Below are 21550 nucleotides of genomic sequence, written 5' to 3' on the forward strand. Positions count from 1 at the left end.
AAGGGTCTCTCCATGGCAGCTCCTGCACAGGGTCCCCTGCTCCCTTGGGCACAGACACGGTGAGGTCCTACCCACGAGTGTGGGTCCCACCTCTGCTCCCCTTGTGGCTGTGCCCCCTGTCCCTGGCCTGGGCACCAACCGCAGTGCCCCACTGCAATCACAAGGTAACTGCCTCCAAAGTTTCTCATCTGCTTGTAGATTAATTACCATGTCATTCATCACTCCCGGCTCCTGCACTCATTTGCACAGCAGCGCACTGGGGTGGGCTCAGCCCCACTCAGGATCCGTGCACAGGGCACAGCCCGAGGTGTGGGGGACAGCAGGGCTGGGACAGGCACGTCCCCACCCGGTGCCATTCCCCCTCACTATGGTGGCACACAAAGCACCACGTGGCGGCCCCACGGCACCACAGAGAGTGAACTTTTATTTCCAACAACGACAGCACCTGCCCCGTGGGGTGGGGACGGTGGGGACGGCTGGGAGGGGGCGGCCACGGGGCGAGGGCGCCCGGCCACGGGACCACCACCCGGCGTGGGGGGCGTGGGGTGCCCGGGGCCGCCGCGCGCGTGCACACGGTGCACTGCGTGAAGAAACATCCCGGTAGAAAAGAACGGAGATGCCAGGGCCTCGGCGGCCGGTCCTGCCCGGGGGGGGGCCAGGAGGGTGCGCGTGTGATCGGTGGGTGAGTGTGGGGTGCGCGGTCCCCCCACCGGGATGGCTCCGACGGATGGGATCCCCCCGGGCACGGAGGAGGACGGAGTAACGCAGCGTGCGAGCTGGTCCTGCACGGGGCTCACACCTCCGTCTGGAAGTCCCCGTCGGCCGCATCCAGACCAGCGCAGGGGCCCTCCCAGTCCGCACAGCGCAGCTCCAGGCGATCCCGGTGTGCGCTGGGCAGTGAGCCCAGAGTCATCGCCTTGAACGTGCTCCAGGGCTTGGGCGGCGCGGCCGGCGGCTGCGGGTCCTCGGGGCCGGCTGCGTCCTGTGGGGCGAGCGGGGCTGCAGTGTGTAGCATTGCACAGCCCCAGCCCCCAAGCTCACTGCAATCACAGCCACCTGTCCCCATGCAGCCCCGTCCCCACGCAGTCCCTGCACTTACAGTGGCTGCACTCTTCTCCCCACCACCTGATGAGACGCTCCATCGCTTTTCTCGCTGCAGAAAGAGGCAGCGCTCAGCCCCACAGCCCCGCAGCCCCGGATCCCACATCCCCCCCCTGAGCGCCCCGCTCTGCTGGAGCCCAGGAGCTCACCTTGATGGTGCCGGCAGCCGGTGCCCGGTACCGGTCCAGTGTGTGGAACTTCTGGTTGAGCTCGTGGTAGAGCTCGGAGTGACGCTTCCGCGTGTGCATCACCTTCTGCAAGGGAGAGCCGAGCCCTCAGCACCCGTACCCATTGGCACACAGCTGCCCCACACCCGGGGACAGCCTGGCTGTGAGCGCCATCCCCTCCCATCAAACCACTCAGCACTAGAGATCTGATCAACAGCCAGCGCTCTGCGGTCCCTGGTGTGATGCTCTTGCAGCCTGGCTCTGCCCCATTGGCCCCACATGGCATGGCCAAGGGTCCCCACCCCACTGCCACCCGCTGCCACCGCTCACCTCAAAATCCAGGTCTGAGTACCGCAACCTCTTCCTCTGGCGGGACACATGGAGCAGCGGGGAGGAGAGGGACAAGAACAGGGAAAGGTCTTTGCAGGCCGAGGCAGAGCCTCGGGGGTCACACAGCCATCCCCAGCACAACGGGTGCCAGACAGGGAGCACGGGAACAGGGCAACACCGCAGCCCTTGGCACACAGGGATGTGCTCGTGCACGCTCACCGACCCTGTACCCGGTGCTTCCCTCCCCATGCACACGTGTCCCCCAGCACACCCGGCCCCGTGCCCCTCCCTCGCTCCCCGCTCACCTCCAGGGACCCCACTTTCATGGCGGAGCCGGGCACGGTGCGCGGCATGGTGCGGCTGCGCTCCGACAGCTCCGACGCCAGGATCTGCCGCACCGTGGGGTGCTGCTTGAACTGCAGCCCGTAGGGGTGCTTCACCGTCCCGTAGGGCTGGCTCAGATTCACGTTGACGTGCTCCACCGAGACAAAGCCAGGGTAGGAATCCCCCTCTCCTGCCCCAGTGGGACGGGGGGTCCCTTCCTCGGTGCTGGGACCCTCCTCGCGCTGGAAGGGCTGCAGGCTGCGGCGCGGCAGCACCATATAATCGCTCTCCCTGGGCGGCTCTGGCGCCCGCAGCCAGCCGTACTCCAGGGGCCGCAGGCTGCTCTCGGTGCACAGGTAGACGGGACCCTGCGCCTCCAGCTGCGCCGGCGGCTCGCCCAGCTCCAAACCTGCCACCACGTTGGGCGTCATCTTGGGCACCTGCACCAGGATGCTGGTGGCGGGGATGTTGCCCGGCAGGCTGGAGAAGCCCAAATTGCCCTCCGAGCTGGTGTTGAGCTTGGGGTCTTCGTCGCCATCCAGCGAGATGCGTGACAAAGTGCCGGTGATGGTGGCGGGGTTGCAGGTGTTCACCTCCTTGAAGAGCACTGCGGGCAGGCAGAGGGTCGGAGGGGGTCCGCTGGGGAGGGGGGAACAAGGAGCGAAGCCCCCGCGTGCTGGTATCATGACGGCACCATGCCCACCCCATGGCATGGCACAGCAACATCCCCAACCCCAGCGCACGGCACAGGGGAGCCCTCACCTGTCTGACACGCCAGGTCAACATCCTTTTCAAAATCTGTCTATAAAAACACAGAAAGAGGGGGAAAGGGAAAGAGAAAGAGAGAAGAGGGAGAGAGGTGGGGAAGTGAATGCATCTTGGGGACCTGCAGGGCACGCAGGGGTCCCTGCCCTCTCCGTGCTGGCGCTGCCGCGCTCACCAGGATCTGCACCTGCCCGTTCTTGCAGGAGTCGGGCGAGTTTTCATTCTCCTCGCTCCTGCACACCCCTATCTGACACTTCACCACGTCCTGGACCTGCGGGGACACAGCCGGTGATGGGGGTCCCCTGCGGGTGGTGGGGTGCCCCCGCGCCCCCGGCCCACCTCTCGGCGCAGGAAGCCGTGCACGGTGATGATGACGAAGCCCTGGACGGAGTTGAAGACGGCGAAGAGGACCTGGAAGAGGATGGAGCGCCGGTCGGTCATGGCGAGCACGGCCGACATCCAGGTCAGCGCCAGCAGGGGAAGGACCACGCAGGAGCTCCACAGCGATGCCCTGGGGCAGGGAGAGAGGGCGGGGGGTGAGCCCACCTGTGGGGCGCACCGACACAGCCCCGAGCCCCCCACTTCTCCCCGGGGTTGCCCACGCGTGCAGCATCTGAGCACTCCCCTGCGTCCCCTCTTGGCCCATTGTCCCCAGTCCGGTGCTGGGTGAGTGCTGGTGGCATCACCCACGTGAAGGTGAGGGTCATGGGGGCTCCTTGTCCCCCCATCGGTCCCAGGGCACTGGGGGCCGCGGGGTGACCCTCACCCTCCCGCAGAACAAAGGGAGGTTTTTGGCACTGCCTTTTGGGTCTGCATCCCACGCAGAGGGGACGCCAGGTGGGTGGGGGTCCCACCAGCACCCAGGGGGGTCAGTGCCAGGAAGGGGGTCCCATGCTGCCCTCCCCGATCCCCCCACCCCAAGCAGGAGGAGCAGAGCCCCCATGCCCCGACCCCGGCGATGAGGTGACGGCAGAAGCCATGCCATGCGGGGGGATGGCTGCAGGGGGCACGCGACCCTGCGCCCGGGGCCGCCCCGAGCACACAGCCTTGTCCCACGCCCCATCCCTGACCCCACGTGGGTGCCCAGTGCCCACCCCACATACAGACCCCCCTCCTCCCACCCCCGTACAGGCTGTGCTCGGGGTGGGGATGCAGCGGGCGCATGGTGGGCACTAACATGGCACTGCTGGCGGTGGCGGAGGTCATGGCCGCGCTGGACACCACGCCGCACTTGGTGCATTTCAGCAGCAGGCTGCCGCAGGGGGGGGGCTTCGAGCTACGTGCCCACCACCCCCCCCAGCGCCCCGCGGCCAGGACCGGGCCACGAGGGGGGGGCAGACAGGGACAGCAAGGCAGGGGGACAGCGGGAGGGACAGATGGACAGACGGACGGATGGATGGACATGGGCAAAAAGCAAATGGAAGGAGAAAAAGAAAGAGAAAGAGGGTTAGTTGGGGCGGCAGAGCTGTTAATGATTTGCAGCGGTGGCCAAGCGGCAGCAAGGGGGGTCCACAGCCCCTCTCCTTGGGGTGACAGCCCCCTCCCCATGCGCTGCCCCCAGAGCCCCCAGCAAAAGGGCTGCCCCAGCCTCAGTCCCACCTCCCACTGCTGTGATGAACTCTGCCCCATGCTCAGCCCCCACCCATGAGCCCCTGCAGCCCCCAGCCCCACAGCAGGGCAGGGGGCTCCGCTCTGGCCCCACCGGGCACAGGGTACTTACCCAGCTCGCTGCTTTTTGGACTTATCTGAAATGCCATCGCGGGACATGAGCTTGTTAAAGACGATGATGCCCACCAGCATGTTCACCTTGGGGGGGGCAGAGCCAGCATTAGGGTTTCACGGCCCCCCCAACATGCAGGAAGGGTCTGGGGTCCGAGGGGGTCCGTCCTACCAGCACAATGACGGCTGCGGGTCCCACGAAGGCGTAGAGCAGTCCGCCCTCCAGTGAGAGCCAGCAGCTGCGGGGACCAGGGGGGTCAGGGGTGTGGGGAGGGGATGCCCCTGCCCGCTCCCTGTCCCAATCCCCAGCCCGATGTGCCCAAGATCCCCACGTACTAGCTCGCCGTCCCATAGCCTTTGGTCCGTGTGAAGCCAACGGAGACGGCGACCACGAGGGCTGGCAAACCTGAAGGAGGGAGGGAGGGCTGAGCTGGGGGGGGGCAGCGCTGTGCCCCCTGGCACCGCCTCCGTGACAGCCCCAATGGACGGGGACAAGGACTGGGGCCACAGCTAAGGGAACACAAGCCAGGGTAGGGGCCACCCTGCTCTCCACGGTGCCTCGGTTCCCTATGAGGGCTCCAAGAACCCCGTGGGGAATGGGAAGGGTGCACGGTGTCCCCCCTCCATCCCCACCAGCCCTTACCCCATCCCAAGCACAGGAAGCGCTTCCTGACCAGGCGCGTCCGGATGCGGCCGATCACCGCCAGGTAGGACTGCCAGGCCTCCGTCAGCACCCAGCAGAAGGACGAGAGGAAGAAGAAGTGGAGGAAGGCGGCTGTCATGGTGCACACCCCCTGCAAGGACACAGGGAACTTCAGGGGCCGCGGCACGGCAGCGGTTAAACATCCTGCGCCCGGGGTGAGGGTTGTGCCAAAGCCATCGCGCAAAGCGTTTAATCCCGAGATTGAGTTAATCCAAATCCAATCTGGGAGCTGGGGGTGGGACGTGGTAGATGGGGGGCACGGCGTGGTGCCCACCTTGCTGAGCATCTGGGACTGCCCCACCAGGATGAGGACGTTGGAGGCCAGGATGGAGACACAGAAGTTGAGCAGGATGATGGAGCGCTCCGACTTGATGAACCTGGGGGGCAGAGAGGCATGGGGCTGGGGGGCTGGATTGTCCCTTTCCTGTCCCTTCCTTCTCCCGTGTCTCCAAAGTGCTGCAGGTGCTGCCCTGACCCAGTGATGGTGCCCACCCCAACCCCAACCCCAACTGCAACCCTAATTCTATGTCACCCCTCCCCTTCATGGCATCACATTGAGCCAATCCCATAGATCACGCTGTGCCCCCCTTTCCCATCCCATTCCCCACTTCTCTCACATCTCGGGTGCCCCCCAGCCCCCCGCTGTCCCCACCTGCCTGGACACTCACCTCCAGAATGCAGCGTAGATCACCAACAGGGTCAGCAGGGCCATGCAGGACACGGCACAGCCGATCATCAGTGGCACCGATGGGCTGCCCGAGGGGTCCATGGCCTGGAGGGGAAAGGGGGGAGAAGCTGAGCCTGGCTCCCCCATGGCAGCTCCCTGCTGGACCCCTCTGTCCTCACTGGGGACCCCCTGTGCAGGTGGGCGGTGGCAGTGGTGCCACCAAGGCGCCTTCCTGGGGACCCATGCCCATCTCCATGCCAACGGGGGGTGTGGGCAGAATAGCAATGGGGAAGGGGGGGGCCCTCTGCCAGGAGGGATGAGACCCCTCCCCTATACAGAGCCCTGTGGCACCCTGCCACCCGAGCACATCCCTGGGGCTCCAGAACCCCAAACAGTGGGAAACCCCCCCCCAGGTCTGACATCTCCCAGTGCCCACCCACTCAGTGCCACGGCCACAACACCTCCCCATCCCCACCCCAGGACCCCACGCTCGGCTGCGCCCTGCAGCGCTCCCATCCCCACCCACTGTCCCCATCCCCACCCGCTGTCCCCTACCAGGTCTCTGGGCAGCTGCGCGAGGACGGCGAAGGTGGCGAGCCGGCGGCACTGGCACTTGGTGTGCGCCGGGAGGGTCTCCAGGGTTTGGCAGCTCTCCGTGTCCCAGTTTCCCAAGCCAGCATCACTGATTAATGGGATGAGCACAAGAGGGAGAGAGCAATTTGAAGCACTCAAACCACTGGGCAACCCCTCGCAGCTCTGGATTAACCCTTTGCTTGCCCCCGTGGGGTGTGTGCCCAGGGCACATGGCACGGTACAAAGTGCTGATCCCCCCCAGAGCCTCAGTCTGCAATCATCCCATCCAGGCTGAGGGGGTTGGGACAGCCAGACAGAGGGGTCCAGGCCTGGGGGGGTGGGCATGGGCAGTCATGGGTGTCCCCAGCAACCGATGCAGGAATGTGCCCTCTGCAAACCCAAATTTTGGGGGGCAATTGTTTCCCCCGGAAACAAATTGTGAGCACCGGACCACTCTGTGCAAAGGGCAGTGCTGGGATGGGGAGCCCCCAGGGATGCTGTGCTGCTTGCATTGGGTACAGGGGACCAAGCTGTGGGTCTGTGGGAACGCGTGTCCCCACGCTGGGCTGAGACCCACCGCCCTCATCACAGCCACAGCCATCACCAAGGAGCGCCTCCAGCCAGCACCAGTCCCCCCCGCACCAAACCCCCAGCACCAGTCCCCCCAGTGGGGCTGTACTGGCACCAGGGATGCCGAGGTGCAGGGTGCCCGGAGGTGCTGTCCCCAGCCCCACGGTGCAGCCCCCCCTCGCCGTGCCCTACTTTCCCTCTCTCCTGCCACGGCGGCGAGCACCGTGCTAACAAATTGCATCTGGCAGGCTGTAGGCATCTGTCTCCGGCGTCACGCGGAAGCAAATTGATACCAGCAAAATTATCCCGCAGCCGGAGGGGCTCAGTGCAGGATGGCACCGACCCCACTCCCCACGGTGCCAAGGGGACAGCACCTCCCCTCCCAGCCCCATCCCCACGCCCCACTCACGTCCTCGAGTAGTCCCAGGTGACGCACTGCGGGTGGGATGTGCCCTGCGGACGGACAGACGGACGGGTTGGTCCCGGCCCCATGGGGCATCCATCCCCACATCGGGCACGGAGCGATGGGGCAGGAGCGGGGCCGAGGGGACACTCACGTTGATGATGTGGGAGAGCTCCACCAGCACGAGGGGCTCGGACGGCCTGGTGGGTGGGCGCACCGTCACCATCAGCACTTTGGAGGTGACGGCCAGCGGGGCCCTGTGGGGAAGAGGCAGCCGTGGTGGGGACACAGGGACACGGGAACACAGGGACAGGGGGACCCGGGGCAGCCACACTCACCTGGGGGGGGGCAGGATGAGTCCCAGCGTGCGGTACAGCACGGCCCCGATGACAAAGTGGGACGACTCATCCAGCTCTGCAGAGGGGATGGAGAGCGGTGCTGCCGTGCAGGGAGGTGCAGAGCCAGCACCCGGCACACGCGTGTGCACACATCACACACGTGCACCTATGTGCACACGCAGCTGCTGGGACACGCAGGAGAGAACACGCAGCCCTGCACGGGCACACACCGACCTGCAGCACGTGGGCTTGCACCATGTCACCTGCACACTCATGCATGCTCATGCACACTCATGCACACTTCAAGATGTGCACTCAGTCGTACACTCACATATGTGCACACTCATACACTCGTGCAGACATGCAGACTCCTGGATGAGCGTGCTCACCCATGCGCACACTCACCAAGTGCCAGCTGCACAATCACACAGGTACACACACACATGCTCACACACACACGCAGCCAGAGATGCACGTTCTCACACGTGCACACTCGCACATGCGCAAAGACCCAAGTGCATGCTCACACCTGTGCAAGCTCACACATGTGCACACACAGGGTCCCAGGTGCACAATCCCACACGTGCACGCTCAGACATGCACACGCATACACCTGCGTAGACTCCTGGCTGCGTACGCTCACCCACGTGCACACGTGTGCACGCTCACACCCGTGCCCAGCCCCGTACCGGCGGAGGAGAGGCTGAGCACCTCCCTGGGGATGAAGAGTTTGTCCTCGGAGCTGCGTGCCCAGTCCTTCATGCCCCGGCGGCCCTTCATGGGGAAGTTGATGTCACTGGACACGGCGGAGACGGGCTCGCGCTGGATGCTGATCACTGCGGGCACAGCGGGTGTCACCCCCGGGGACTCCCACCCGTCCCCCTGCCGCCCGCCGCTCACCCAGGTTGTCGGTGACGATGAGCGAGCTCTGGAACGCCTTCAGCGCGTCCCCCACCAGGTGGATGAAGTCCTCCACCACCTTCATCAGGTGCACGGAGCCGGGAGAGACCTGCGGGCAGCGGGCAGCTCAGGGCACGTCCCCAGCGTGGGGAACCATAGGGACACCGTGGGGACATCACGGGGACGTTGTGGGAACACCATTGGGAAACCATGGGGACATCACGGGGACATTGTGGGGATACCATGAGGACACAGTGGGGATGTCACAGGGACATCATGGGAACATTGTGGGAGCACCACTGGGACACCATGGGGACATCGTGGGGACATCATGGGGACACTATGGGGACACCATGGCCACGCTGCTCACCTGCTGCGCGTCCTCCCACTTGTCCCTGTTCTCCGCATCCACCATGTAGCTCACCACCTGGAAGAAGCGCTGCGGGGACGGGGCTCAGCAGCGCTGGGGATGGACCGCCGCCACCTCCCCGCGGTGTCCCCCGTGCCCCCATCCCGCTACCTGCACGTCCTCGGAGGACGGGATGTAGGTGGCCCTCTTGAAGGTGTCGGTGACGTTGCGCAGGATCTCGACGGAGAAGAGCAGGTCCCCGCTGTAGTAGGTCTTGCGGGCCATCAGCTCCAGCAGGCTGCGCACCACCTGCGACATGCCCTCGCCCGCCAGCACCCGCTGCCCCTTGGCCAGGTGCTCCCGCAGCTGTACCGGGGTGAGGGTTGGGGACAGCGGTGTCACCTGGTGGCCAGCACCGTGCCCTGGTCCCTCGCCATGCCCAGAGCTAATCAGACTGATGAGGGAAGCAGCATGAGAAGGGGCCGTGGGATCTTTCCCATCCCAAGAACCACTTTGTGAGGACACGGTGAGCGTGGGGTGCCCTTCCAGCTGCAGGATGGTGACCTCCTTCCCCACCCTGCCTCAGTTTCTCCCCCTGGTTACCCAAGGGACAATGAAATAACCACCCCAAGCAGTGGGAGGAGTGCTAGGGGGACCCCGACCCTGCATGGGGCCAGCAGGGGACAGGGGCTGGGGACCCAGGGGGACAGGGGATGGAGCGTGCACCTACTGAGAGATGCAAGTATCGGTACTCGTGGGAGATGCAGCGGGCGAAGCTGGGCACACCCCAGTACGCGACCCCGTGGGGGTTCAGCAGGCACCGGCGGCTGGCAGACCCTGCGGGGAAACAAGGGCTGGGGGCTCAATGGCAGCACCCCCGGGGCTGGGGGGCTGCTCACCCCGCGCCCCTCACCTGTGGCGTTGGGGGGACATTTGTTGTAGATGATGTCCCCGGCAGCGGTTTTCTTCCAGGTCATCAGCATGACGTACTCATCCTTGCACATCTCGTGGTAGGCTGTGGGGCAAGAAGGGGGTCAGACGCTGCCCCGGCCCCGGGGTGGGCGCTGGGGGCTGCCCCGTACCTGGGCACTTCTTCTCATTGCAGGTCTTCACCTCCTCGCCCGTGCCCTCGCAGGGGTAGCCCTGCACGCCGGTGCCCTCGCACATGCGGAAGCGGCGCTGCCAGCCCGTGTCGCACGTCTTGGAGCAGAGGCTCCAGTGGTTCCAGGGGCCCCATTTGCTGTCGGCTGTGGGGACAGGGACACCGCGGGGGCCCCGGGATGCTGAGCGCGGCAAGCGACACCCAGTGCCGTGTGGGGACGGGGACGGGACAGGGCTGGTGCGCTCCCGCTGCGCTGCGGATCGAAAGCTCCGCGGGGCATTCAGTCCCCAGAATCAATAACTTAAATCTCTTTCAAGCAAGAGAAACGACCCCACGCTGCAGGCCCAATGCTCCCTGCTGGCAGCCCAAGGGCACCCAGGTGCGTTGCAGAGCCGCCCCCAGCCCACACCCAGCTCCCTCCACACCTGCAGCTGATGCAGGGAGAGATGAAGGACAGGAGGAGGGCAGGACGCATCCTTTAGCCCCGTGTCCCCATTCCTGATCCTCAGAACCCCATGGGGCAGTGGGTCAGATCTCAGCCCTACCATAGTGCCCCAGGCACTGGGACCTGCAGCCACCGGGTACCAATGGGTACCCAGCAGGGGGCAGGAAGCAGCGGGGATGTGCAGCACAGAGACACCTCCTCCAGCCAGGACACGTCTGGAGGAAGCAACCAACACAAGGCGGGCGGCTGCTGCTCCCCAGCATCGTGCTCTGCTCCTGTCCCCCATGCACCCACATGCACAGCACTGACCCCACAGCACGCCAGCAGCTTCACATCACTGACGGTGACACCGCAGCCGCATTAAGGCAGAATCATGCCGCGTCCCTCCCAGACCCCCCCAAGCACACGGAGCCTTACTGGGACACATGGGGTTGGAGCACTCGCGGGCATCGGCGTGGGCCCCCCGGCACTCCGCCCAGCCGTGGGCCGAGACGCTGCACTTGCGCGTGCGCTGCTGCGTGCCGTTGGCGCAGGTGACGGAGCAGCGGCTCCAGGCGCCCCACTCCAGCCACTGCCCTTCCACTGCAGGGACAAAGAGAGAGAAATGGGTCAGTGCCCGCACACTGCCAGCCCCAGCTCCCCACCGCCCGCACCGCGCTCTGCGTGCAACGGGTCCAACCTAGCGACGTGCAGCTCCGCGCGCCAAAGCCCTGAGAAGCATCACCAAGCGATGCTGTAACCGGGGGTCTGGTCACCAGGACAGACCCCGACCCCACAGCACTGCTCCTGCAGCGCAGCAATGCCCCAGCACTGCTCCACACCACGAGAGCTGAGAGATTCCAGCACTCCCAGTGACAAAAGCCACAACGTGCAGCAGGGATGCAGCCCTGCATGGCGAGGAGGCTGGGTGCAAGCTGCACACCTCGTGCTCCTCCTGCGTCACCACACTGCACGTGGGGTGTCCCTGCAGCCCGACACAGCATCCAGGCAAACGCACACAGCCAGAGCCCTCTGCTGCCTCCAGCACCTCCCTGGTGCCCCACAGTGTCCCCATGCCACCCCAGGTGCCAGCACGCCCCGGGAATGGCTCCTCGTGCCCGTGGTGGAGGCTCTGGTCCCTGCAGCTCAGCTGACTGCACACAGGGACCCCTGCGTGGGATGCAGCCCTGTGTCCCCGTGCTGCCCATGTCCCTGTGGTAACAATGCCTGAGCCTCGCACCACTGCAGCCCCTGCACCGCGGGCACAGCCCTCGTCCTCAGCTCTTTTCCTGGCTGTCCCAGGGCTGGGGACACGGAGCAGGGGGAGAGGAGAGTGGTACTGACCCGGGCAGGTCGCGATACTGCAGGGCTTGGCCTGCAGCTCGGGGCCCTCGCAGGCTTTCCCTCCGTGCTGCGGGGCCACGCACCGCCGCGTCCTGGTCCTGGCCCCTCGCCCGCAGGTCACTGAGCACAGGCTCCACGGGGACCACTCCTCCCATGCGCCGTGAACTGCAACACAGCACAGGGCAGTCATGGCACACCCTGCCCCGCAGGCTGCAGCGTCCCTACGTCCCCTCCTCCCGGCACCGAGGGGTCCTGGGCATCACAGACCCCTCCATGCCCAGGGGCACTGCTGGGCACGGCCCATGGCACCAGCTGCACCTTCCCCACCTTCGTGCTCTACCGGCCCCAAGCAAGCAGCAGTGATGCCATATGGCTCCCTGCCCAGCTCCAGCCTTCCTGCTGGGTTCCCGATGGTGTGTGCACCCCGTGCCCGCTCACCCTGGCACTGAAACACGTGCACCGCCCCTTCCTTGCACAAATCACATTTACACGAGCTCAGCTCATCTGGAAGCAGCCAGGGACCACGTGGTTCACCAGGCATCCTAAGGGATGCTCTGTGAGCTGAGACATCCTCATCAGCCCCCGCACCCAGGGGAGCATCCACATGGCATAGAGTGCACAGCCTGCCTGCTGCCACGCTGCTCCCTGCAGCCCCACAGAAGATGCACGGACCCCTCAGAGCGCAGGGCACAGCAGGCATCTGTCCTGCTGCTCCTGCCCATGATCTGTAGCGGAGCACCGGGCAGCTTGGCCACCTTCTGCCCTGCACAGATTGGGATCAGTCACCATGGGCAGCCTCCTGGCCCCAGTCCCACGCCGTGGGGCACACACACACCGCACCGCCCCCCAGCACAGTGCTCCCCAAGAGCTGATGCCTCAGGGAAGGCAAGATGCTGAGGAAACCAGCTGCACGAAGCCACCTCTTCACTTCCCCCCATTTTCCACAAATGCACAACGCCGCGGTCCCCATCCCGTGGTGTCCCCCTGCCCCCCGTCCCCCCTACCTGGGCAGGTGGCCGTGTTGTTGCAGGTGCGTGTCTCCCGCAGCAACCCGCTGCACAGCGTCCCGTAGGGAGAGGAGACACAGGAGCGCGTCCGCACCTGGGAGCCCTGCCCACATGTCAGCGAGCAGACGCTCCACTGCGACCACTCCTCTGCCGCGGGGTCCCCTGGGGGAAGATGGGGTGTGAGGGATGGGGACAGCCCGGGAAGCACCGTGCGGTCCCCTTGGGGATGGGGATGGAGATGGAGATGGAGGTGGGGATGGGGATGGAGATGAGGATAGTGGTCGGAATGCAGCTGGGCAGCACCCACAGGCACAGTGAGCACAAGCACACCAAGGATGCAAGCAGGGTGAAGGAGCCCCCACCGTGACAATGCTGCTCCCAAACCTGGAATAAGGGTCAGGGCACAGGATCTGACCCTGCATGGGGTCCATGGCACAGACCTGGCCCTGTGTGGGGCCCCAGCCCTGCACAAGCTCCGGGTGCCCGGGGGGACTGTGGCACATGCCGCACCGCCCGCCCTCCCCGCACAGCTGCGCCGCTGACATTTGCAAGCACCCGGCTCTGATGAAGCTTGATGATCCATCTGAAGCTATCGGACAGGCCAGAAGAAAAGGCCATCAGTTTAAATTAAAAAGGAATACGCGGGGGAGGGTTCTGAAGGGGACAATTCGTCCTGCAGGCAGGCTCTGCTCCCACCGAGGTGCCTGCACCATGAGGGGATGGGGCCGTCCCCCCCATGGGGTTCCATTTGGGGCTGGCAATGGGGCTGGGTGCCCCCATGGTGGGTGTTCCCGTGTCCCACACTGCACCCAGCAGCTCTGTGGGTTAGGAGCCGGCTGTGGGAGATCTGCATGCCGGGCACATGGAGCAGTGCAGGGGCCCATCCATCTCGCAGCTCGCCTCCAGGCCCATCAATCAGGGGCTGCTGGGGAGGGGGAGCGCCACGCTCCAATTACCCAGATGAATTTGCCAAATAAATACATTTGAACGAAACAATTAATAGATTTTTTTTTTTTTTTTTTTGCTTTACAACCCTCGGAGGAAGGCGCAAAGGAAAAATGTCTGAATGGAGCAAATGAAGTCGGTCCGTGGGCTGGAAGCAAAGGAAGTCACTCTGCCTGCATCGCCCATCACCCAGCACTGTGCCCCCTGCCCCTGTCCTCGCCCCACAGCGCCCGTACCTGTCTGGGCCATGTACACCCCTGGCTCATCCGCCGACCGCGGCCACTGTGTCTTCACCTTCTGGTTCTCCTCAACAGCATTGCCTGGAAGAGAGAAGGGCTGTGGTGAGAGCGGGCGGGGGACGGGCACGGGGATGGGACGCTGTGGGGACAGTGCAATATGGGGACAGGCGTGGGGATGTGGGGACAGGCATGGGGATGGGACGTTGTGGGGACATTGTGAAGTGGATGAGGATGCCCAGCCCCGCGCTGAGCACTGCGTGGCTTCCTGAGGGCTACAGATGGCTGAGCACACGCGCAGCTCCAAAATGCATCGCACCTCTGCCAGCCTTTTGGTCACGTGGGCTGAAATCAACCGTGCATCCCAGGGCACCGATGTCCCCAGTGCACCCCTGGGCACCCGAATGGCAGGGAGCGGCGGTGCCCTCCCTTCCCCACTGAACAGATTGCTGCAGTGAGGTGGCACAAATTTATGGCTCAGCTCACCAAAAATAACAAGAGATCCATCAAGAGCATTTGGCGTGAAATTAACTGGCACGCGGAGGGCTCGGCAGAGAGGCACAGGGGCAGCCTCACCCCATCTCCCCACCCAGACCCTTCTGGGACACCACCATGTCCCCTGTCCCCGTGCCCAGGACGCCGCTGAGATCCCGGCAGTGGGAGTGATGCGGTGCCATAGGGATGGAGGTGATGCCGACGTCCCCTCGGCAGAGCAGGGTGCAGGTGACACACGGAGCCTGAAGCCCCATGGCACCACGCTGCCGTGCCAGCCGGGATGGCGTGATCACCTTGGCACGGTGATGTCCCCACGGGATGGACAGGGGGTGACACGGGGACATGGAGCACCCAGCTGCGCTCACTGTGCAGCACACACAGGTGATATACAGCCACAGGTTGGGAGCACCAGAAAACAGACTCAGATTTACCGGCTCTTCCCTCCAGCTCGGTGTGACCCTGCCCTGCCATGGCCCTGTACTGGGACCCTTCTCCATGCACACTGCTCAGCAGCACATGGGGACACGGGACAACCAGATGCTGCCCAGCCACAGGGCCACCTGGCCCTGCGAGCAGCCAGGCAGAATTACACACATCCCCGTGAGAGCCCGGGGAAGCCATAAATCCAGAGGATATACGAGGGCTCTCTGCCCAGCTGTGTTCGACAGAGACACCAAATTCAATTTCCTTTGGAGAGCACTAAATCCCCGGTCCTCACCGCAGGGCTCTGCCTGCAGCCATGCCCAGACCCTGCTGCCCCCGTGGCACCTGACCTGGGGTCCCCCATAGCACCACTGCTGCAAGGGGGGGGGTACTCCAGTTTGTCCCCCTATGGCGGCCGTGTCCCTGCAAGCTGGGAGCCCACAGCCCCATCCCAACATCACTGCCGTGGTGGAGGCTGCTGTGGGGCAGTGGGTTTGGCGCAGCTGGAGGGCTGAGACCACGCTGGCAGAAATACGGACAGCACAGCTGCAATGAGCACACAGTCACCCCACGATGCCCCGACCCCCACCTGCCCGATGGGGCAGTTCTGCCTGCATGGACTGTGTGCCCACGTGGTGCTGCGCTTGGGAGCTGCGTCGCTTTGGGCCCGCAGTGCACAGGGGATGGCACTGGGGGTGGGGAACTCCATGGCACCGCTGCAGCTGGGAATGGGGTTGCATCCCTTTGGCTCCCACGGTGTAAAGGAGGCGGCACCGGGGACGGGGACCCCGTGGCACCACCGTGGCTGGGAACGGGGAGGCCCCGGGAGCTGCTGGGCCGACGCCAGCCCCGAGCGGCTGCAGCTCTCGGCGGAGGAGAGCTGGTGAGATCAGCGCTGGGCACCCGCCAAGCTCTGCTCACAGGCGCCATTCAGCCCCAGCCCCGCTGCCGCCCTGAAAGGAACCCATTCTCCCCCGGGGGGCACGGGGGAGGCCAGGTGGGAGCGCCCCTCGCTGCCATGAAGGATGCTCTGTGCTCCAGGCACAGTGACACACGTGAGCGCCCGGCGTGCACGGGGATGCAGTGCAACGGAGACGCAGCGCAATGGGACGGCACCTGGACCCCACGCTGTGCTCTTAATCCTCCCACGCAGAGTTGCATTTAAAGTGGGGAGGTGGGGGGGAGGGAAGAAGAAAAAAATCAGATCAAGGAGCTCCCCTCGGGATGAGGCGATTTATAGCCACGCAGCTGAAACGGACCGGGGATTTATTCGGGGGATCTGCCCGTAATGACATTTAGCTCCTGAACTAAATGCTAAAGCCCAATGAAATTATATATATACACACAGCCCAACACCACCACCTAATCTGCTGGGAGCAGCCGTGCCCTGGATAAAGAGCGCGAGCAGCTAAGCTCCTCATCGCATCGCCTGGGGCTGGCACAGGGGAACATCTGGCCAGATGTGCTCCCAAAGCACCAGGGACGGCCCCACGTGCAAAGGGAGCATTGGGATGGGCGGCCTCCACCAGCCCGGCCCCATTGCTCAGGGTGGGGGGCGGGGGGCAGCTGCTTTGCTTGCAATTTGCTCCTGCAATTCCGTCCTGAGCAAATGGCTTCGCTGCGCCTGGTTAACAGCCCGGCCGTGCCATCCTGCCTGGAATAACAAGAGCACGGGCTGCAGCAGTCAAGGGTAATTTGCCATGGGAAAGGGTCATTTTACCTGCAAATTGTTTTCCACGTCTGCACCAATGCAGAGTGACAGCGCTCCTGCTCCGGGCTCGCGGTCAGGCGAGCAGCAGCGCGGCCGCGCAGGAGGCGAGCGAGGCCCTGGGGCTGCACAGGCTGTGCTCAAAGAGGCGTGCAAAGTGCAGGGGCTGGGCTGGCAGAGAGAGCTGCGGCTCCGGGAGCTCAGGGTATTGCTCAGAGAGCAGCACCCAGAGCTGGGAGCGGGTGTGGGAGCGAGTCACACCTTGTTTGGGTTCTCGGCTCCGTGCACAGCACACAGTGAGCACCCTCCTGTCTCACGGAACGTACGCAGGCAGGATTTATCCTTTGCACGGTGCTCCTGCTCAGTGCAGTGCCCATTTTGTATCCCCCTATCTTGAGAAGTTGCGTGAGCAAGATCCATCCTTTGCATATTTCCCTGCTCCACGCCCAGATGTGGATTTGCACCTCCATTCACAAGGAGCGTGCATGGTCAGGATCCACCCTTTGCACATTTTCCATGCTCGGTGCACAGCACCCAGTTGGTGACAGGAGGATGCAAGGAGTGTGCGTGAGCAACATCCATTCCTTGCTCATTTTCCCTGCCCCATGCAATTTGCACATCCAGTCCCAAGGACTGTGCCTGAGCAAGCTCCATCACATGCACACTTTCCCTGCCCCATGCACAACACCCAGTTTGGATCCTCCTGTCCCAGGGAGCATGCACAGGCAGGGTTCTCCCCTTTGCATGGCATCCCTGCTCTGTGCACAATGCCCAATTTGCACTGTCCTGTCCCAAGGAGCACGCATCGTTAGGATCCATCCTTTGCACATTTCCCTGCTCAGAGCACAGCACCCAATTTAGGACAGGGGTGTGCATGAACAAGCCCCATCCTTTGCACGTTTCCCTGCTCCATGCCCAGCAGTGGATTTGCACCTCCGTCCCCAAGGATCCACCCTTTGCACATTGTCCCCACTCAGTCCCCAGCCCCCAACCCCATCCTCCAGCACTCCCCACTCACCGTGCGGGACCTCGGGCAGCTCGAACTCGTTGCCACTGGCAGAATGAAGCTCAGGTTGGGGGCAGCAGTGGGGGGTGGCAGTGGGCGGCGGGGCAGGTGTGCGGGCGGCAGGCTGCCGCGTGCCGTTGTGCCGCGGTGCCGGGGGGCTCTCCGCTTGGCAGCTGCAACCCGCATGGGTGAGGCCGCAGCGCCGGGCGCCGGGGGCTTGCAGGCACTCCTCCAGCCAGCGGCACAGCACGCTGCAGGTAAACTGGCTGGAGTTGTTGTTGTTGATGAGCAGCACCTCCACGAAGCGGAACTCCAGCGCTTGCGGGGCCAGCAGGCGCGGGGCAGCCTCGGGTTCCGCCGCCAGGCACAGCTGCACGAAGTTCTTGTCGAAGTGCAGGAAGGTGAAGGGCCCGGAGGCCTCGCACAGCTCCAGCTCGGCTTCCTCCCCCTCCTCCTCCTCCTCCTCCTCCTCGGGGTGTGGGGAGGGCGGGGGGCTGGCGGGCTCCGCGCGTGGCTCGCAGGTGTAGTTGGCCAAGTAGTGGTCGAGCGGCAGCACCATGGGCGAGAAGTGGGTGCACACCTGCTCCTCGCGGTTGAAGCGGAGGTACAGAGAGTACTTGGTGGGGTCGGGGTTCTCCAGGGTCCAGGAGCAGCCGGAGGAGATGGTGGGGAAGAGGTCCTTGAGAGAGAAGGAGCCGTAGAGGACGCCGGAGGCCAGAGCGGAGCAGGCGCTGGGAGCCGGGTCGAAGCCCCGCGTGAGCCACAGGACAGACGATATCACAGCCAGTAAGAGGGGACCAGCAGCGGTCATCCTATGGCATTTGCCCTGTGGGAGAGATGGACAGACGGATAAACAGACAAGACAAACGGGCGGGCAGATGGATGCTTACTGGGAGCTGCGCCAGGGGTGAGGAGCTGGTGCAGGGGTCAGCACGTGGGGGGGTCCCCAGCCCCCAGGGGACAGCACTCGCCCAGCGCTGCCCCAGCCCCCCCAGTGCTGCAGTGACCTCCATGAACTGGAGCACGTGGTGCTGAACCGGGGGCTGCACCCCAAAGCCACCAACACTGTGGCTCCCGCTCACTCAAGGGCAGGAACTGTGCCATGAGCAGGTGCTGGGGGTCACCATGCGAAATGCCACCCCCCTGCAACACAGCCCCCAGGACCCTCCCCCCGCTGCCATCCCATTTCCACACGCACCACTGAGACCGATGACTTTTGCAGAGCGTCCTTCCCGCTGCCCTGACCAGCACTGCCCAGCAGGCACAGTGCTCTGGCCACATCCCGCAGCCCCCCTGTGCCCCCCGGCTCACCAGGACACCCCACTGTCGTGCCATCCCCTCTGCCTGCCCTGGGACCCCAGCATGGGGGTGTCACCTATTTCTTGGGAACCACACCAGGTACACAGAGCATCATTGCTGATAGCTTTTTAATAATTCATTAATAAAATAATGCATGCGATGGCCTTATTAAGCAGGACCAGAGTGCGGCTTGACAGCAGCCAAGGGCACTGAGAGCACATCAGCACTGCTCCATGGGGCAAGGGGACAACTGCGGGGGGTCGGGAGGTGGCCCCTCACTGTCAGGCTCTTCCATGTCCCAAACCCTGTCCTTATTGCTGACAGATGGGCATCCCCTGCGCAGGGCAGGAGCCTGAGCTGCGGCTGAGGCTGCGCTGAAGCGGTGCAGGGCACATCAGGGAGCTAAAAATAATCCAGCTCACATGCAACAGGCACAGGGGCTCGGTGCCGGCAGCACGTGCACGGGGAGGAAGGCACGGCAGGCAGCGGTTGGGCTGGGCAGGATGCAGGTGGGACCCCCAGGTGGAAGAGGTGAGGGGAATGAATGGGAGCAGCGCTTTGCTCCAGCCCCACTCAACAGGAGACCCCGCAAGCAGCGAGCTGAGCCGTGCCGCTGCCGGAGCTCCGCAGGCATTACGGACACCGCCAGGGACACGGGGTCCCCTGGAGGATCCCACCATGCGCAGCTTTAGGGATGGCAAGGAGGAGGAAGGGGGGGGGGGGGGGGGGGGAGGGGGGGGGGGAGAGAGAGACGAGGAGGGGGAGGAGGAGGAGGTCAGACGGGGACACGCTCCACTCTGCAGCGAGCTGAGCGCGGGGCTCCCGCAGCCTGGCAGGGACACAAGATGGTGCTTGCTTCCCTCGCCCGGCAGCAGCGAGCAGGGAACTGTGCTCCAGCCCCGCTGCCAGCGCAGCGCAGCTCCCCGCATCCCAACCGCGCTGCCCTGCGGGAGCATCCCCACCCCATCCCCGCAGCGGGGCCAGGACGCGCCCAGCACCGGCGCTCAGCTGCTGCCGGAGGCCTCGTTAGGCACCAGCCCCGCTCCCCGCAGCGAGTGCTGCTGCCGCTGCAGTGAAAATATTTCATTGGGCCGCACGCTGAGCCCGAGAAGATATTGAACAGCTGGGGCACCGAGTGACCCGCGGGGGACACAGCGCTGCGGAGCGGCTCGGGGACACCGAGGCTGTCACCGGCCCTACCTGCCACCGCCGCGGGGACATCGAGCCGTGCAGCACCGCCGTCCCCGTGCTCCAAATCTGCCCCATCCCTCGTGGGGGGGAGCGCCCAGCACGCACCTCGCCATGCTGGGAGCTGCGGGCCGGGGGGGTCCCCGCTGTAACCCCCAGAGACCGGCTGCATCCCAGCACCTCGCAGGGCTGCGGGAGCTGCCACTGGCACTGCTGGCACACTGCAGCCTGCTCCAACCCCTCTCGTCTCCCTTTGTTCCCCGCCCGGGCTGAAGGGAGGGCTGGGTTTTTAATTAAAGCTTTTAAAGAGCCATTACAGAGCCGGGAAACGGCTGCGTGGAAATGACAGCGCTGTGCCACAGAGGGAGGAGCGGCGGCTCCGTCGGGGAATGGGCAGCGCTCCATCACCACCGGGATCCCACATCCCTCCATCACCACCGGGATCCCACACCTCTCCATCACCACCGGGATCCCACACCTCTCCATCACCACCCATATCTCTCCATTGCTGCACGGATCGTGCATCGCTCCAGGCTCCAGCGGCAGGAGGAGGCACTGCCCTGCACCACAACGCCCCGGCCGTGCTTGCAGGCTGTTTCCCTGAGGATCTTCCCATTAATGGTGACTTCATGGGGGATCCCACGCAGCTCCACCCGCCCAGAGCGTGGCCCCGGTGCTGGGAGCAGAGGTTTCTCTGTGCCACTCAACGGCAGAAACAAACACACCGCCCCAAAAGTGATAAGCGGGCGTCACTAAACCCTGCCGGCATTAATAATCTGAGAAACGATTAATAGCAAAGTAAAGGAGATTTGGGTTTTAAGTGACACGCTTTTTAACCAGGCAGTGTTCCCTTAATAGGCTGAACGAGACGCACGATCCGCGGGGCTTCGGGAGGCGAGGGACAAGGGCAGGGCGCGGGGCTGGGGCGGTGCTGCAGCACCGGGCAGTGGGGCACCGGGCTGAAAGGTAACGGCAGGAGCAGCGGGATGGTGGCTGGCTCGGCACGGCTCGGCACGGCTCGGCACAGGACGCGCACCCGTGCAGCTGCAGGGCACGGAGCGGCTCCATCCCATCGCAGCGCATCGCAGCTTCCCGGCGGTGACCGCGGGCGAACAAAGCGCTCTAACGAGCTCTTCCCCGCCGGGTGAGCTGCCCGCTTCCCACTCCCGGGATCTGCGCTGGTGCTTCAAAGGCAGCCGGGAGCCGCAGAGCCGCCCCCGCGCTCACCTCCCGCTGCCGCCCGCACCCAGCGCCGGCGCGGCCTCCCCGTCCCTTCCCGAACGCTCCTGAACGCCCCGAGCTCCGCCAGATGAAAGAGAGGGGCAACCTCGGAAGGCAGCGCCTTCCCCGCTCGGCCCCTTGAGCACGGCGCCCTGCGCGGCGTGCACGTGCGCACGTGTGCGCCCAGGCGTGTGCGCGCTTGTGAGCCGCGAACGCACACGTGTGCGCTCAGCGCGGGGTCGG

General features: G+C 64.8%; 1 protein-coding gene across 3 annotated transcripts; it reads right to left on the bottom strand.

The window, feature by feature from the left end:
- ADGRB2 (adhesion G protein-coupled receptor B2) lies at positions 473 to 20332 on the bottom strand. 3 transcript variants are annotated; one of them, XM_021375716.1, is made up of 32 exons: positions 20099 to 20332; positions 17612 to 18425; positions 13968 to 14051; positions 12784 to 12948; positions 11780 to 11944; positions 10874 to 11038; positions 9992 to 10156; positions 9823 to 9924; positions 9640 to 9746; positions 9081 to 9275; positions 8931 to 8999; positions 8561 to 8669; positions 8350 to 8496; positions 7661 to 7736; positions 7477 to 7579; positions 7329 to 7372; positions 6332 to 6458; positions 5778 to 5881; positions 5384 to 5486; positions 5050 to 5200; positions 4743 to 4812; positions 4579 to 4645; positions 4408 to 4493; positions 3865 to 3963; positions 3027 to 3198; positions 2863 to 2958; positions 2685 to 2724; positions 1904 to 2529; positions 1599 to 1634; positions 1251 to 1355; positions 1100 to 1153; positions 473 to 982 (listed from the first exon to the last, which is right to left on the bottom strand). In XM_021375716.1, exons 1-32 carry the CDS (start codon positions 20162 to 20164, stop codon positions 794 to 796), a joined length of 4701 nt encoding a protein of 1566 aa, XP_021231391.1. In that variant the 5' UTR covers positions 20165 to 20332; the 3' UTR covers positions 473 to 793. The 3 variants fall into 3 exon arrangements, with proteins under 3 accessions (XP_021231391.1, XP_021231389.1, XP_021231390.1); XM_021375714.1 differs by lacking the exons at positions 3865 to 3963; positions 11780 to 11944; XM_021375715.1 differs by lacking the exons at positions 3865 to 3963; positions 9992 to 10156; positions 11780 to 11944.

The sequence above is a fragment of the Numida meleagris genome, chromosome 22 (genome assembly GCF_002078875.1).
Source record: "Numida meleagris isolate 19003 breed g44 Domestic line chromosome 22, NumMel1.0, whole genome shotgun sequence".
Taxonomy (NCBI): Eukaryota; Metazoa; Chordata; class Aves; order Galliformes; family Numididae; genus Numida; species Numida meleagris.

Bases quoted from the DNA above. Each gene is read 5' to 3' on its own strand.
- ADGRB2 (XM_021375716.1), bottom strand. From the start codon at position 20,164: ATGGGGCAGATTTGGAGCACGGGGACGGCGGTGCTGCACGGCTCGATG. The intron at 9,276-9,639 runs GTAGGTGCACGC...ACCCCGGTACAG, and splicing joins ACCGATACTTGCATCTCTCA to CTGCGGGAGCACCTGGCCAA. The intron at 5,487-5,777 runs GTGAGTGTCCAG...TCTGCCCCCCAG, and splicing joins ATCTACGCTGCATTCTGGAG to GTTCATCAAGTCGGAGCGCT.